We start from the raw sequence: 18,081 nt of genomic DNA on the forward strand, positions 1-18,081 counted from the left end.
CAAAAGAATAAATACATACCAAGACAAATGAACTTTTTTATTTTAGTCAAAGCTTGCCTTCTCTGTTTTGTTGTAGGACAAAATGTCAGCATAATATATACAGACTTGATAATTTATTCAAGCACGTTTTATTCCAAAGAGTTTCAGTACATGACGTCATTGATTTTTTTGTTTGTTTATATGATCAATTTTTTATACAAACAAAAAATTCAATGGCGTCATGTACTGAAACTCTTAGAAATAAAACCCTAACCCTCAACTTGTTTCTCTGTGCAGCGACTTTGTTCGTCAAGGCTCATCGCATTAATAATAACAAAACATGTCTCGGAGGAGTGTGATCCTCCGAGACTTGTCAGCAAATGAAAGTAAATAAAAGCAAGAACAGAAAATGTTTCTTTTTGGTATGATATCCATGAAAATCAAGTTGTCAAATTCAAAACGAAATCAGATCTGTTAAAGACAGGGAGATGCACAAGACTATATAGATGCTGGATGTTATGCATAATACTTCATTAGTTGTAAACTGCAATAATTTTAATGTCGTAACAATTTTATGCAATGTGTTATGCAATTGTTTATGTTAAAGATATTTTTTGTAACATTTGTGAAAGTTATCTTAAAATAAGTTTTCTTGAAACTAATATTCATTTTCAAAAATTGAACTTTATTAATTTTAAAGTTTCATAGTTTTACAGAATTTTTGTAGTCAATCTGTATATTTATAGCATCTTTTTAAATTTATTTTTAAATCATTCATTATCTATTATAATAACCCTTGTTTAATGGTTTCTTTAAAAAAGGACTTCATATTGTAATCATTTCAAGTTGTCAAGTATACAATGGTCTGAAAAACATTAGAATCATCACAAATTTTACTAATTTTTCAGTTTAAATTCAGTTTTTAAATTAGGTACAAGTATAAAAAAAGTTTTATGTTTTGTTATTTTTGCAAAGTAAATAAAAACAAGAGATTCTAACTAGTTTGTTAATTTTTTAATTTTATGTTTGCAAGATTATAATGCCTTTTAAAAAATGCTCATGCAGTATGATTTGGTGGCTATTTTATCATTACTAGAAAAGTTTTAATTACTCTAGAAAAGTATGTGCATACCTAGCATAAAGATGCTTTGTGCATTTTATTTGTATTTTGAACAGATATTTGATTATACCTAGTACAAATACAACTTCATGACAAATGTCATTGCATTAGTTAGCTGATGCCCTACTAAAACTTAATGCATTTTCTCAAATAGATACTAAAACTTAAACTCAAAAGATACTAAAACTTAATCTCAAATAGATACTAAAACTTAATCTCAAATAGATACTAAAACTTAATCTCAAATACTACTAAAACTTAATCTCAAATAGATACTAAAACTTAATCTCAAATAGATAATAAAATTTAATCTCAAATAGATACTAAAACTTAATCTCAAATAGATACTAAAACTTAATCTCAAATAGATACTATTAAAAAAGAAATTTACAGTTAGCAAGTAGTTTATGCCATCCCAAAAAATGTTATATAGCTGAAATTGACTCTAAAACGCTCAGATTGTAGTCAAAAAGTTTATTGCATATGCTATACTGTTTTGATAAGTCAAATGTAAGAGAAACAAACAAAAACAAACAAATCAGCTTTAAAGCATAATAATATCAAGGCTTCTAACAGTTGTGTGTAAGTCTTTCTGATTCAATCAGGTTGTTTTTTTTGAGACTGAGCAAGTATCTACTGCTTAGTATTCAAAAAGCCTGTATCTCTGTATGTTATTATCTCTTGTAGGACATGGGCTGCCAATATTTTTCATGGTTTAATGCAAACTCCTGTTTGCACCAAACCAAATTGAATCACATTACTTTTCTGCACGATTTGTTGTTGCCCGTGGCTCATTTTTTCTTATATGCAACTTAGATCTTTAAAAAATCAATTTATTAATTCAAATTGTTTGTTACATTTGTGATCCAGAACATATGTCATATAATGATAACCTTGATAAAAAATTTTTCATCTTTCATGGTCTAGAAGTTCATCAGAGTCCAATTCAAAATATAAAAATAATTAACATTCAGAGAATTTTAATAAAATGTTTAAAGGGTTGAAGTCTACAGCGTTTATAGGTTCTTTAAAAAAAATATATAAAAAAATATGTTTGCATTAAAGGTAAAAAACATTATCCCCTTCAAAAAAAATTATTTAACCATTAACAAAAATTTACTAAGGGGGTAGTGCAGTTTTTTTTAGTTTCCTGAAAGTTGTTTGTTGGATTGTTGATTGTTGGACTTCCGCCCTTTTAACATTTACTGATTCATTTATGATCTTGTTATTTTCGGAGCAAAAATGTTAAATTTACATTTTGTTTTAATGTATAAAAAAATGTTTATGACCCTAAAATTTAATAAATAGGCCTAAAATTTAAAAAAATGTTTGTGATTCTAAAGTTTAACAAATAGGTTTAAAATTTAAAGATGAAACACTAAAACATATTGAAAAGTTTGCTAAACTAAAATGTGCATGAATAGATTGTTTGATTTAAACAATATCAAGAACTTTACACAAAGCCATTGTTTTTTAAGTTGTTTTTTCTAATATTTTTCACATTAATGACTTAAAATGAGCTTCATATCTCATTTTTATAATTTTTTTTTTTTACATTACATTTAAATTTATTTCAAAAAAAATTTACATTATAAATACATTATAGTTTTACATTACAATTACATTTTATTAAGTTGCTTTGATAAAAGATGTTACTGTTTGCAAACAGGTGTTTGTTTTCTAACAGGTGTTTGTTTGCAAAGAGACAAGTAGTTATTTCAAATAAGAAGAGTAAATTTGCATTTGCAGTTTTAATTAAAATTAAAAGTTTTAATTAAAATTAAAAGTTTTAGTTAAAATTAAAAGTTTCAGTTAAAATTAAAATTATTGGAAAAGAATACTTATAAAGCCAAAACTATAAAAATTAAAAGTGTTATATTAACTTTATATTTTTATATTATCAATTAATCTATATTTCATTTTAGAAAGCATCAGAGAGAGGCGGGGAAATATAAAAATTAAAAGTGTTATATTAACTTTATATTTTTATATTATCAATTAATCTATATTTCATTTTAGAAAGCATCAGAGAGAGGCGGGGAACAAGCAAACAAAGTGACTAATTTTTTTTTTCATTCACAAAACTTTCTTTAAAGAAATTCAAGTATTTTTTAAATAGTGGTTCAAAAATTCAGTTAATTTAGTTTCTATTTCTCTAGTTGACTAAAAAAGAACTGGAAAAGAAAAAGCTAGATGAATTAAATGAACTATTTAAGCCAGTGCAAGAAGTTCAAAAAGTTGCATTTGGTAATATATAATTTTTATTTAAATATAAAGTATATGTTTGAGAACTGAAATTATTGACTTGCTTATTGTTTAGGTGTTGATCCAAAGTCAGTAGTGTGTATGTATTTTAAACAAGGTACATGTCAAAAAGGAAATAAATGTAAGTTTTCTCATGATCTCACCTTGGAAAGAAGGTCTGAAAAAAGAAGTTTATATGAAGATATACGAACAGAAGAAAATAAAGAGGGTAAGGTTTTTGTAAGTTATTCAAGCATATTGAATTTGTATTTTAGTTTCAATTCAAAATATTATTAACTAAAATTTAAAAGATACATAGTGGTTTTCATACCGAGTAGAATTTTGATAGTTAAATAAGTTAAAGAACTGTGCATATCAAAATAAACATCATTAGGATTCAAGGAGTAATTCAAATAGTTTTATATTGTTTTTAAAATTTCTATTATTCTTGTTTTATTTTCAAATACAGAGATTTGTTTTTGGTAAAAGAAATCAAGTTTTTCAATTGTATTTATTGTTTTCTAACTTGATGCCATCAAACTAAATTTCATAAAACTAACTAAATGTATCCAAACTAACTGAAATGTCATCAAACCAACTAAATGTTATATCAAACTAGATAAAACTTTATAAATGTCATATCTTACTAATACACAGGTGATTAAAGCAAATAAGACATACGTTGGCAATAGTAAGGTAATAGTAACACATTGTTTAAAATCTATCATTATTTGTTTTATCCAAAAATAAAACAGCTGGCACAATCAATTTATGTTAATTATAAACAAGATTTTGAAAATCTTTTTATACTCATTGTTTGAAAAAAAAAAATTTAAAAAAAAGTTAGTTATAACTTAATTATTACAACTGTCTATGAGCAGTTTTTTTAAGAATTTTAAAGAACTCTTTAATATTTAGAACTCTTTAAAAATACATTAGCTAGAAAATAAAAAGTAAACCTAAAAAACTAATATATGCTATAATAATTATATAATAATTGTTATTTTGTTATTAAATATAATTAAATATATATACAATTTAAACTATATATTATGCATCATTCTGATAGTTGTGTTAATATTCTAGAACACAGCATTAAGCGATTGAAAACTAAAAGATTAAGTAACTAAAAACTAAAAGATATAAAGATATAAAGAAAAGGTACTACAGTGGAATCTCATTAACTTGGATGGATTTTCAATTCTGTTTGAACTTTCTCTATCAATTTACTATAAAATCATCTGCTTCATACCCTGGTTAGGTTGGACCATTTGCTAACTCGAACTGTTTTTTGGGCAAAAAACTTTGCTTAGTTCAACTTTAATTTTCAAGTGCATATAATAACAAAACTTCCCATACTTTAATAAAAATTCCAAATTTTGAGCACTCAAAAAAAACAACCTTTGCATCAAATATAGTTAAACATAGCTAAACAATTTCACTGATATCTTCAATTCGGTTATTCTTTGATTAAACTTTATTTATTAAAAATGTCGAAGGTTGTTAACTGAAAGTAGAACTGTAACAAAAAAATATTAAAAGAACTCAACAAATATGAATCATCTGTATCTACATCAATAAAATATTCCAAAGCAAACATTGTATTGTCAAAAGAAAAAAACACAATCAAGTCAGAAGTCAAAAAAAAACTTCTGCGAATAGAGTGAGGATGCAAGTCTCCCTAAATGAGGATGTCTCCCTAAATGAGGATGTCTCCCTAAATGAGGATTTGGATAAAGTTATGATAAAGATAAAATTTAATATTTAATATAAGCAACCAACACTAAAACATTCTTGTGTCTGAAACCATTTTTAAAGTCAAAGCTTTGTATTTTGAAAAAGAACTTGGTTGTGATAACTTTCAAGCATTTAATTGATGGTTAGATAGATGGAAAAAAAGAAACAATGTATCATTTAAAACAATATCAGGTATTTTATCATGTTACTTTTTGATTGATATTTACGTATTTTTCAGAAAGTTTGCATTAGAAGGCCGTACAGTAGAATTGGTTATTGGTAATTGCGCTGTCCATCTAAATGTTGAGAATATTGATTTGTCACATTCTTTTTTTTCCCAAACACAACTTCAGTGTTTGTACTCGATGGATCAGGGAGTCATACAATCGTTAAAGTGCAAGTACTGAACTAATTTAATTAACAAAATCATAAATGCTGTTAGTAACACAAAACAAATGCCTCCATTCTCCATACTTGATGCTATGAAAATTCTTGTTCATTCTTAGACCACTATTTTTTACTGCTTCCATAAAGCAGAATTTAAGAAGTAGGAGTACCAGACAAAGATGATGAATACTTTTCTGCATTTAAAAATCAATTGACCAGTTATATCATTATGATAAGGATTTTGTTCTGGATGATTTTACTTACAAAGATATGTTAACACTTAATGGTGATGATTTGGTTATGAGAAGTCACCAAAGCAAACATCAGTTTACGACTTTTTTTCATTTATAGTATATATTATATATATCAAATATATATTTTGCATAAACTTTTATAGTTCTATATATATGTACATAATATTTATATATTGAAGAACATTCGATAACTCCCAAAACACGAGAAGTTGAACATTTCCAAAAAGTCGGACATGGTCAATAGAGTAATTTTAAAGGTCACTAATTTTGAAAGTTTTGGTATTCAAATCTCTGAGAATCTTAAATATGCTCATCATATCAATAAACAAAGCAAATAGCATTCTTTGAATTTTTAAACATTCATGTGTATCAAGAGGTTGTCATTTAGAAAAATAATTTACACTAAATACATCAAACTGCATCTATACTAGCTTGGATCCTTTACTTATTTACTTTTAAAAAAATGGACAAGGTACAACATGATACCACAAAATTTAATGCAGTAGAAGACTAGTGGTAGAACAATTAGATCGCAATCAAATCAGATGTTCAAATCCACCCTATGCCTCTTAAGCTATCATGATCAACCTGTTTTAAACTACTATTGAACAATTATCATCAATCTTTACTACAGCTCATCATTTGTTGTACAAGCCACATTAAAGTAGCTCATATGTTGAGTATGGATACAAGTTGGGTATAGATATATTCAACTTGTATTAAAATTAATGAGGTTGTGACTTAATGTAACTTAGTTAGCAAAGAGCACCTTGTTTATTTAACCAACACTAACTTTTCCAATTAATTTTAAGAATGTTTTTAGATGATTTTTATGAATCAATTATAAAGGGTTTTATTAAAAGTTTAATTTTTTAATGATTATTAATTAATAATAGAGTAGTTAAACAATAAACAATAATCTGCTCAAAACAAAAACAAAAAACGATTCGGATCTCTTATTAATTGTTATAAGAAGGCACCCATATGTACACTAAAGCAATTTTTTTTATTTATATATATATATATTAATTATTTTTATATATATATATATATTAATATTTTTTATATATAAAAATTTTTTATATATAAAGCAATTTTTTTTATTTATATATATATATTAATTAATTTTATTTATATATATATTAATTTATATATATATATATATATATATATATAAATTAATTATTTTTTTTTATATATATATTAATTTACATATATATATATATATATATATATATATATATATATATATATATATATATATATATATATATATATATATATATATATATATATATATATATATATATATATATATGTAAATTAATTATTTTTATTTATATATATATTAATTTATATATTATATATATAAATTCATTATTTTTATTTATATATATATTAATTTATATATATATATAAATTAATTATTTTTATTTATATATATATTAATTTATATATATATATATAAATTAATTGTTTTTATTTATATATATATTAATTTATATATATATATATATATATAAATTAATTATTTTTATTTATATATATTAATTTATATATTATATATATATATATATATATATATAAATTAATTATTTTTATTTATATATATATTAATTTATATATATATATATATATATATATAAATTAATTATTTTTATTTATATATATATTAATTTATATATATATATATAAAAATTAATTATTTTTATTTATATATATATTAATTTGAAAAGTAAATTTATAGAAACAATGAATGACTGGGATCAAAAAACTCTTGAGGATGTTGTAACAAAAAAACACGGAGGATCAAATGCTATTAAAACAGAAATTGTATGTTTATTTATAATTTTATTTTTAATATTAATATATTTCTAAAGACTTTTTAATATTTTATTTATAAATATTAAACTTTTAGTAATTTTATATTGGAATTCTTTGAAAATCTCTCCCATCTCACAGTGGGCCAGTAGGTGGACAAAATAGGAAAAATTTTAGTTGTCTAATCTTGAAAACCTATTTAATTTTAGTATCTACATATATTAGGAGAAATCTATTGATAATTTATTTATATTAAATCCCTTAGTTACCAGGACTCTAAGCATTTGAATATTGAGATAAAATAAAATATAAAAAAAATTATAAATAAGTAATTAACGGTGACATCAACGTTGTGTTATATTTCAATTACATCTACGTTTTTGAAACAAAAAATTAGTACATGTTATTCTAGAGTATTTAGAGATAAGAAAAACCAATGTGTGAAATAAATTTGTTTTAGCATGTTATCTCAGTTATACTTTGAAAATCACAGATTAAAAAATAAAATTTAGAAAAGAAACTTATTTTTTGCCGCACAATAACTGATAATTACCACAATTTGCCATGTGTTGTCTTATATTTATTTGAGCTATATGATGCTTCAATCGAGTTTTAATTGATTGCTCGTCTCCTTAAATCCCCGTTCAGATTTTATGTATGTTTTAACTTGGTTGCTATGGTACTAAATTTTGCATAGCAACAACTCATTTTTACATTAACGTTGTTTTAACAGTATTTTACTTGCGCTAAATACACAATATTGGGGGTATGTATTAAAATGAGATTCAGAATTCTTATGAGGTTAACTTTTTTTGGTTACTATGGATACCTTACTTTGCATAACATAGCAACAACATATTTTCGGTAGTTGTTAGTAATTTAATTACTAACACTGACAGTAATTTAATTACTTTTAATTTTAATTACTAACACTTGTAGTAACTTAATTACTAACAAGTATTAGTAGTCCAGGCGGCATATATATTATAACATTTTACTTTTAAATACAAAATACTTGTTACAATAATTATTTAGATATGGTTTTGTTAAACTTAGACATTCATAATTTTCTCCAAAAAAACAATCTTAGTATTTCAAAACAAAATATTACTGAAGATATATTAAAATTTATTCAGCCAAAATTTGCTGACTTTAAAGACGTTGATTTTAGACATGCTGTTCAACGATTTGTTTACTTGTATAAAAAAAAGTGGAAATCTGCAAACTATACTGTGAAAAATTTTGAAAAGAAGTTTGTGAACTGGCTTAATGAACATTTAATTGTCAGAAAAAAAGACAATGAACCAACTGCAAGTAGACGTGGTCGAAAACCAGTTGCATTTGATAATAGTTCTAATAAAACTAAAAAACGGCGTGTATCTTGTTTAATTGAATCTCATTGATCCAATGAATTATTTTTTGCTGCTAATAAAAAATTTAGAGATGAATCTGTTGTTATTGCTGCCAAGAATGTTTTAAATATATCAAATACAGATAAAGCAACTAAATATTCAGCAGACGAAGCACTGGCTTTAATAATTGATGCAAGTCTGGCAAAAGCTTCCTATCAATTGATTAGAAGCAGAGCCTTGGAGAAAGAATATAACATCTACCCTGCTTACAATGATGTCAGAGATGCAAAATTGAAATGTTATCCTGCAAACATAACAGTGGAGGACTATTCAGCTTCAGTTCCTTTAAAAGATTTAATGACTCATACTTTGCAAAGAATCTGTGCAGTTCAGGAACCTGTGCTAAGGCACTTGATATTGAACGACAAAGCAATAAAAACAATGACACTAACGTGTAAGGCTGGTTTTGATGGTGCTACTGGCCAAAGCATTTATAAACAAGTTTTATCAGAACCCGACATTAACAGAGATTTAAAGCGTGAAGAATCATTATTTATTACTTGTCTTGTCCCATTGGATTTGACTGGATTTAACAACAGCAACGAAAAGGTGCCTATTTGGAGAAATCAAAAGTCGTCCTCCACAGCCTATTGTAGACCCATAAGATTTGCATACAAAATGGAATCCAAGGAATCTGTGATTGAAGAAGATCAGTACATTAAAAGTGAGATAGAAAGCTTGGGTATGATTTTATTAGAGGTTTGCGGATCTTCTATTGAAGTGAATTGTATTATTGAACTTACAATGATTGATGGGAAGGTTCAAACAATATTATCTGAAAAAAATAACTCATACCAATGCTGTTCAGTGTGTGGTGTCTCTCCAAAAAATATGAATAGTCTTGATATCCTTAATATAGATTATACTAACAGAGAGTTCAAATATGGTCTTTCCAGTCTTCATGTATGGATTCGATTTTTTGTGATGTTATTGCACATTGCATATAAAAAAGAAACAAGAAAGTGGCAAGCAAGATCTAAAGAACACAAAGAAAAGGCATCTGTAGCTAAACGAAAGATTCAGACTGATTTTATGAACAAAATGGGACTTGTTGTTGATTTCCCTAAAAGTGGTGGTTCTGGAACAAGTCATGATGGCAATACCTCTAGGCGTGCTTTTGGAGCATATGAACAAACAGCTGAAATTCTGGGTATTGACCAAAACCTTATATTCAGATTTTACATTATCTTGGTAACGCTCTCTTCAGGATATGAAATAGACTGCTTAAAGTTCAAGGATTATTGTTTTGACACTTTTAGACTATATGTGTCCCTTTATCCATGGTATTACATGGCTCAATCAGTTCACAAAGTATTGATACATGGACATGACATAATTAAAAGCCTTACATTACCCATCGGACTTATGTCAGAGGAAGCTCAAGAGGCTAGAAATAAAGACTTTAAATCTTATCGCGAAAATTTCAGCCGAAAAACATCCAGAAAAGCAACAAATACTGATCTTATCAATAGACTCCTAGTTTCCAGTGATCCTGTTATTTCATCATTGCATAAATCAACATCACACCAAACAAATCATAAAGCATTTCCTTTAGATGTTTTACAATTACTTAAACAATCTTCAAACTATATTATTGTTTTATAATTTTTTGATGTAATTTAAAATTGATAACGTTTTCTTGCACTATTTTTTGCTTTTATTATTCCTAAAACATTATTTACCTAAATACTCAATTTTTATTCAATATAGGTGGGTCAAAAATCCGATAAGATATTCAAATATCAATTTACCACTTTGTAACTAAGGAAAGTATCCGGTAACTAAGCAATATAAGTATCCATAACAACTAAATTTAAAAAATTATCACTTTTGTAAGAAGTGTGATCTCATATTGGTACTCATGCCAAATTTAGTGAATATAGCACTTACAAAATATCTGCAGATAACAAAAGTAGGTTGTTGCTAAGCAAAATAAAGGTATCCATAGCATCGAAATAAAAAAATATTACCTTCATAAAAAGCGCAGACATCATATTAGTACTCATACTAATTTTAGTGAATAAAGCTCTAATATTAAATTAGTTATGAATTTTGTCCAGTAAAAGTGCATTCTGGCCCACTGTGCATCTTCATGTTTTCCTGACACACCCTACAACTGCTCAAGTCTTCTGTCAACCATTTCCTTGCTCTATAACAGAATGGCCATGCCTCCTTAAAAATCCTAAAATATCCTTATATTTGAAAAACATCCTAAAAAGACCTAATTTCTCCTAAAGTATAGATGATTTTCTCAAATACTCCTAAGTTCTCCTAATTTATTTGTCCTGAGTATAATGAGTATAATATTCTTTTTTTTCTAGTAACTCCCAACTTCATAGTGGTTGCTTGCAGCCTTGTTGGGAGTGAATCAGAATAATGTATATATATATATATATATATATATATATATATATATTATATATATATATATATATATATATATATATATATATATATATATATATACATATATATTAGTAAAAACACTTATCTAATTTTTGATTACTTCAACACTGTGTTTCACCATCAGTAGGTTCATCAGGAAGAATGAGGTTATACATTTCTTCCTGATGAACCTACTGATGGTGAAACATAGTGTTGAAGTAATCAAAAATTAGATAAGTGTTTTTACTAATTTATTATTGCTCTGTTCTTTTAGAACATTGAGCACTCTATTTGTAGAATACACTAACATAATTTATATATATATATATATATATATATATATATATATATATATATATATATATATATATATATATATATATATATATATATACAGATGTATATATATATACAGATATATATATATATATATACAGATATATATATATATATATATATATATATATATATATATATATATATATATATATATATATATACAGATATATATATATATATATATATATATATATATATATATATATATATATATATATATATATATATATATATATATATATATATATATATATATATATGTACATACATACATACATACATACATACATATATATTTTAAAATGTCTCTGTATTTTAAAATTTTTAAAAATTAATTGGTTTTTTAAAGTTCAAGATTATTAATATTATTTTAAAGGTATGCAAATATTTTTTGGATGCAATTGATAAAAACCAGTATGGATGGTTTTGGAACTGTCCAAATGGTGATAAATGTATTTATCGACATGCACTACCTCCTGGTTTTGTTTTAAATAAAGATAAAAAAAATGAAGAGGAGGAAAAAAACAAGATTTCACTGGAAGAACTGATTGAAAATGAGGTTATACTTTTTTGCTTTGTTGAGATTTGAGTTCAAAGTATTTTTTAATAAATATAATCCTAGTTATAGTTTATATTTATTATTTACTAGTTATTAGTTTATGTATATTTTATTATTTATTTATTAATTATAAGTTTAGAAGGGAAATAGTGTTATAAGTTGAACATAATATATAAAAAATTAAGTTTAAGAAAGGTCTGTTCTGTTTTTTGTCATCTTTTGAAGCCACAAAACTTTTACTTGCTTTGATACAAAAGTCATTTTTACTAGCTTTATATACCAACCCAAGCTTTAGATACTAACCTTAGATTGTGGGTAATATTTTAAAAGTCTCAAAAAAAAGTAAAATTATTTCAATTTGAAAATAGTAAGAAAAAATGTTGGTGTTTATTAAAATAAAACTTATAAACTAAATAAAATCTGTTTTATATAAAGTATTATAATAAAAATGATTATAATGTTTGAAATCCTCATCTAATTTAAAAATTTTGGTCACATCAAATATCACCAAATATATCATACAAATATCATAAAAGTATCATCTTTCATATTTGCTCTCATATTTGCCTGCGATCAAGCGCTATTGCTGACCATGCAAAAGATTTTTTTTTTTGAAAACTTGACCATGACCCGTTTAGATGTTTAGGTGATTTTTAAACATTTAAAATGTTAGCATTGAAAAAAGAAAATGCTAGCTTAACTTAAACTAGGAGGAAAGCTTAAAAAATAATGATAATGAAAAAAGAAAACAACTCCTTACGAAAAAGAAAATTTAAAAAACTCAAACTTGAAGCGCAAATTTCTTTTTGTTACGTTTTTAATTGTGTTTAAAATAAATTACTTAAAAATTTATCTTTTGAAATGTTTTATTAAAGTTACTCAAAGTGCTTTTACAAATTACTTCTAATGATTGTTTATTTAATTAACAAATTTTACTTAAATTACTAAAAAGTGTTATATATATATATTATTTTTAAATTATGTAAACATTTATTTTTCCAAAAAGTTGCACAAAAAAAATAATTATTTAAAAAAATTATTAATTTTTATTCATTTCATGCTCTGATTAGTTAGTCAAGTTAATAAAAATAAAGCAATTAAATCATTCCATTGCAACAGAAGATTAAATTTAACCTATTCATAATTTAAAGTAACTTAAAAAATTATCTTTCAAAAGACATGGAAAAATATTTTCAAACAAATTATTATATTTAAATTTATCATAAAAAAAACATGCCTACATAAAAAAAAAATTAAATTTAACATTTGTGTTACACAAAATATTTTTATTTTAAACAATCACTATAATTACTTTCTTACTTTATTTAAAGCCTTTGGGTAAAATAAAAACTTTAAAAGAGATCAATATTTAAAGTTATTTAACAACTTTTTTTATAGCATTTAAGTTGTTAAAACAAATTGTAAAATAAAGTATAATAATTGTGGTCAGTTACAGCATCGCATGCCATTCCTGTCCAAGCCTGATATATGTATATATATATATGTCTTTGTATATATAAATGAATATATACATATAAATTTCTATATATATATACAAATATATATATCAGGGCTCCAATAAGGCGTATCGTGATTACTTTTCGCACCTTCGCGATTAGTTTTTTCTTAAAATTTGTTTTTTTCCGATCTTTCTTTTTTTCGTGATTATACTTTTTTTTATTTTAGAAGATTGATACTCTATTCGCGAATATTTAGTGTTCTTTTACAGTATAAAACTGCAGTGACTTCTGTAACGATAATTTTTTTTTTAAAGCGCAGCATAAAGTAAAAGAAAGAAAAATAAAAGATTTAGAAAATCAATTAGCAAAAATGTTCAAATGCAGGAAAAAGACCGATTGTTTAAGAAAGGAAAAATTTATAAAAAACAAATGATTAAATACCTATTTGAATTAAGAAATAAAAGATTTTGATTGAAAAAAGAAATAAAAGTTAATTGATTGAAAAGTCACTTTCTTAACTCGAATTCTCAAGGGCTTTATTCCGATTTAGCTCATTTATTATGAACAAATTTAAAGATATTTTTTTAAGTTTATTTTGCAAAGAATAGTGAAAGGCAATATAGACTCTAAATAGTTATTAAAAAAAAACTTTAAAGTTAGTACACTTGCTAATTTTAAATTAATAGCAATAAATGGATGCAAATAAGGACCACAAATGCAGATTATCTACAATTAAAAAGTGGGGAAAACATTTTAATTGCGAGTTAGAATACGATTTAAATGGAAATGAAGTTATAAGATTAAGATGCAGTTTATGTAAACAATTTGAAAAATGGATAAGTCAAACAAAATTGTTTTCCATGACCTGGATCAAACCGGGAACAATATCAATAAAAAAAGATTCAATGGCATCGCACTTAAGCAGTACGCAACATAAAGAGGCCACGCGAATTCATCAACAAACAACATTAGGTTCAGTTTCATTATCTAACCATGTTATTCATAATACTCCAATCGGGCGTGCTTTACATAAAATGGCCTTAAAAGACACTAACTCGTTACGGAAAAAGTTTAACATTGTGTATTACTTGGCAAAACTTAAATCAAAAATCAAAAAAAGTATTAAATCGTAAAAGATTCTATTATTTAGACACATTTTTTTATTTCGCTTTATTTTATTGAATGAAAAAAGTGAACACTAACTTTTATTAAAAAATACATTGAATGAAAAAGCAATAGATAGAAATATCATGGGAATTTGATAAGAAAACTTACTTAATAAGAATTTAATTATCATTCTTGTTTGTGATTGTGCGGGTTTTAGTGAAAACGTTAAGTTTTAACATTTTATCACGATAATGTTTTCGTCATTTTTAATATTTTTTTATAACTGTTTCAAATTTATAGATTATTTTGTTAGAGTTTTAAATAATTTTTTTTACTGTTAAAAATTTATAGAAAATTAAATATTCTAACTGTTTTAAACAGTGTAAAATATGTAAATAAAATAGAAAATGAAATAATTAATTAAAAGAAGATTATATCAAGTTCATTGATTTTACAAAAACTCCCTCCGGCGGGAGTGGAGGAGGGGTTATGAGCAACAAAAAAATCGCAATTAGATTTTTTTACGTTAATTCGAGCCCTGATATATATGTGTGTGTATATATATATATATATATATATATATATATATATATATATATATATATATATATGCACAGGTCTGTACCGTGAAAATATTTAGGCGGTGTGTTTTTTAAAAAAAAGGCAGTTGAAATAAAAAATAAAACTCTTTCTCTATAGAACTTGCGTGAAACAAAAAGAATTGTGTAAAAAAGGGGGTTGATTGTATCCAACAACCTCCTTCACCCTCTCTCCTCCTCCTCCTCCCCTCATGGTACAGGCATGATAATTTGGGTGATCCAAAAAAAAATTTTTTTTAAAAAAGTCCATTTGAACCTTCCATTGTTATCCATCTACTAAAACAAAAATTTGGTAAAAGTTTGAGGTGATTTGAAGCATTTTTAGAAGTTGCACAAGATCCTTAAACATCAGATCCCTTATATTATCAACAACAACAAAAAAAGTATATCATGTTGTATCTCAAAAGAAGCAAAATTATATAAAAATTACAAAAATATTCCTTACTTTAAAAAAATAAAATTTAATAAAATTTTTATGTAAAAATGCATATTTTTATTTTTAGTTAAAATTGTTATTTTTTAGCAGTATGCTATAAAAATAGAAAAACTAGTAACAATTTTATATATATATATTTATATATATATATATATATATATATATATATATATATATATATATATATATATATATATATACATATATATATATATATGGATATATGTGTATATATATATATATATATATATATATATATATATATATATATATATATATATATATATAGGGAGGATTATTTTGTTAAATATTTTATCTTTTCTAATATTTTACCTTTTTTTTTAAGCATGTATTTATTAACTATATTTTAATGTAATTTATTATGTGTTTTTTTTATTATTTATATTATTTTTTATATTAAAAACATTAAAACTTAGGTGTAATAATATCTAATAATATTTACTTAGTTGATTATTTTTCAATAATTAGTAAGTTACATTACATTAAAAGTGACATTACATTAGAAATATGTTTTTATTTAAGGTTGTTTTCCACAAGACAAAATATTTATGCAAAGGAAATTTTTTTGTCAATAAGCTTGTGCAGAATAAAATATTTCTGCTAATTTTGCTGATTAATTGTTTTGCTGAAAAAAAAAATTGGATTCATTTTGACTTTTTGTGGATTGTTATGAGCAAAAATCAATCATTTTTTAAGTAGTATAAAATATGATCCTAACGAGAAAAAAAAGCGAAAGTTTTTTGTTTTTTTATAAGAAACAACAATTTACAACAACAATGATCAAAATGCTCAACTTTATGTTCTTGTTGATTAACATTGGAAAGCATTTGTAAATTTATCAAATAAATATGTATTTACTAATGTTGTCAATTCCGCAAGTTTCACTTAATAAGAAGGTTTATTTTCATTCAGAGTTGAACCATCTGTTGTTTCTTGCAGTAAGAGTTTTTTCACAGAAATATTCCCATTAAAATTTAGTATTTATATTTTTAAATATTCTTAAAAATAATTATATTAAATACTATTTTTAAATATATTATATTTAAAAATGTATTCATGTTTGTATCCATGTATGTTGAAAAAAGTAGCACAATAAATAATATATGGAAATCAAAGTGGTGTTTTTTCATGACGGAAAAATTTGTGCTTTGCGATTTATTTTGTCCTATGGAAAACAGCCATTATGCATTATTGAACTTTTTTTTATTAATAGTAATATTAAGACTCAATTGTTTTTAAGTAACTATGACTACAAATAATTGATTTTATAATTCAGAGAAATGCACTAACTGGTAATTTAACACCTGTAACATATGATTCATTTATGGCATGGAAAAAACAAAGGGTAATTTTAATCTACTATGCTTGTTATGTTTGAGTGACATTTGAGTGAATCATAATTAAAAGTAAACAAATGTTTTAGATCGCTGATAAAAAAGATAAATATGAATCTGATATGAAAAAGAAAAAAGAAGAATTTAAATCTGGAAAAGGAATTGTTAAAGTAAATATGTTTTTATCTATTTTTATGCTATTAAAAGAATTTATATATTTAATATAAAAGTATAATTAAGTGACTTAAAATACCCCCTACTTAAAAGATACTTAATGTACCTCCCACCCCCACTTATTTTAGGCAAATGTTAACTGTTTCTGTCTTTTAGAGTAAGTGTAAAATTTCCTTGGCTAGCAGTGCACTCCTTGCATAATGTGCACATGTGTTAGATTGTTTTCTGCATTAGATGGTGAATCTTCTTGACTATGCTCATAGATTTTTGCATGTGTCTCCTATAATATGCACATATATATATATATATATATATATATATATATATATATATATATATATATATATATATATATATATATATATATATATATATATATATATGTGCATATTGACTATGCAACTCTCTTTGTTATCTATGTCAATAACTTTAAAGTATCAGCCTATAAAAAGTATCAGCCTATAAAAAGTACTATTTTGCTCATGCATGCTTTTGTACTTTTATTTTACATTGTAGAGGCCACATAGGCAGTCTTTTGTTAAAGTTTTGATTAACAGGACTGAAGAAAATGCATAGGTTATTGCTAATAGTTTATGATCTAACAATTTAAAACATGGCTACAGTATCTCAAAGTACTAAACATAAAAAATTATCACAAAATTTTTTCAATCTTTTACAAATATTTGTTGTCTTTAAAGTACAAATTCATACAA

At 24.3% G+C, this 18,081-nt stretch overlaps 1 protein-coding gene across 1 annotated transcript in view; it reads left to right on the top strand.

Moving 5' to 3' along the window:
• Window positions 1–18,081, top strand: part of LOC100208388 (zinc finger CCCH domain-containing protein 15) — a 53,654-nt gene that overhangs the window by 21,547 nt on the left and 14,026 nt on the right. Inside the window, exons 4-10 of the mRNA XM_065800571.1 lie at window positions 3,119–3,154; window positions 3,259–3,346; window positions 3,420–3,572; window positions 7,469–7,554; window positions 12,055–12,237; window positions 17,137–17,205; window positions 17,284–17,364. Of these exons, the coding sequence (XP_065656643.1) occupies window positions 3,119–3,154; window positions 3,259–3,346; window positions 3,420–3,572; window positions 7,469–7,554; window positions 12,055–12,237; window positions 17,137–17,205; window positions 17,284–17,364 (696 nt within the window). The remainder of the gene's footprint in view (window positions 1–3,118; window positions 3,155–3,258; window positions 3,347–3,419; window positions 3,573–7,468; window positions 7,555–12,054; window positions 12,238–17,136; window positions 17,206–17,283; window positions 17,365–18,081) is intronic.

This window comes from Hydra vulgaris, chromosome 06 (genome assembly GCF_038396675.1).
Source record: "Hydra vulgaris chromosome 06, alternate assembly HydraT2T_AEP".
Classification (NCBI taxonomy): domain Eukaryota; kingdom Metazoa; phylum Cnidaria; class Hydrozoa; order Anthoathecata; family Hydridae; genus Hydra; species Hydra vulgaris.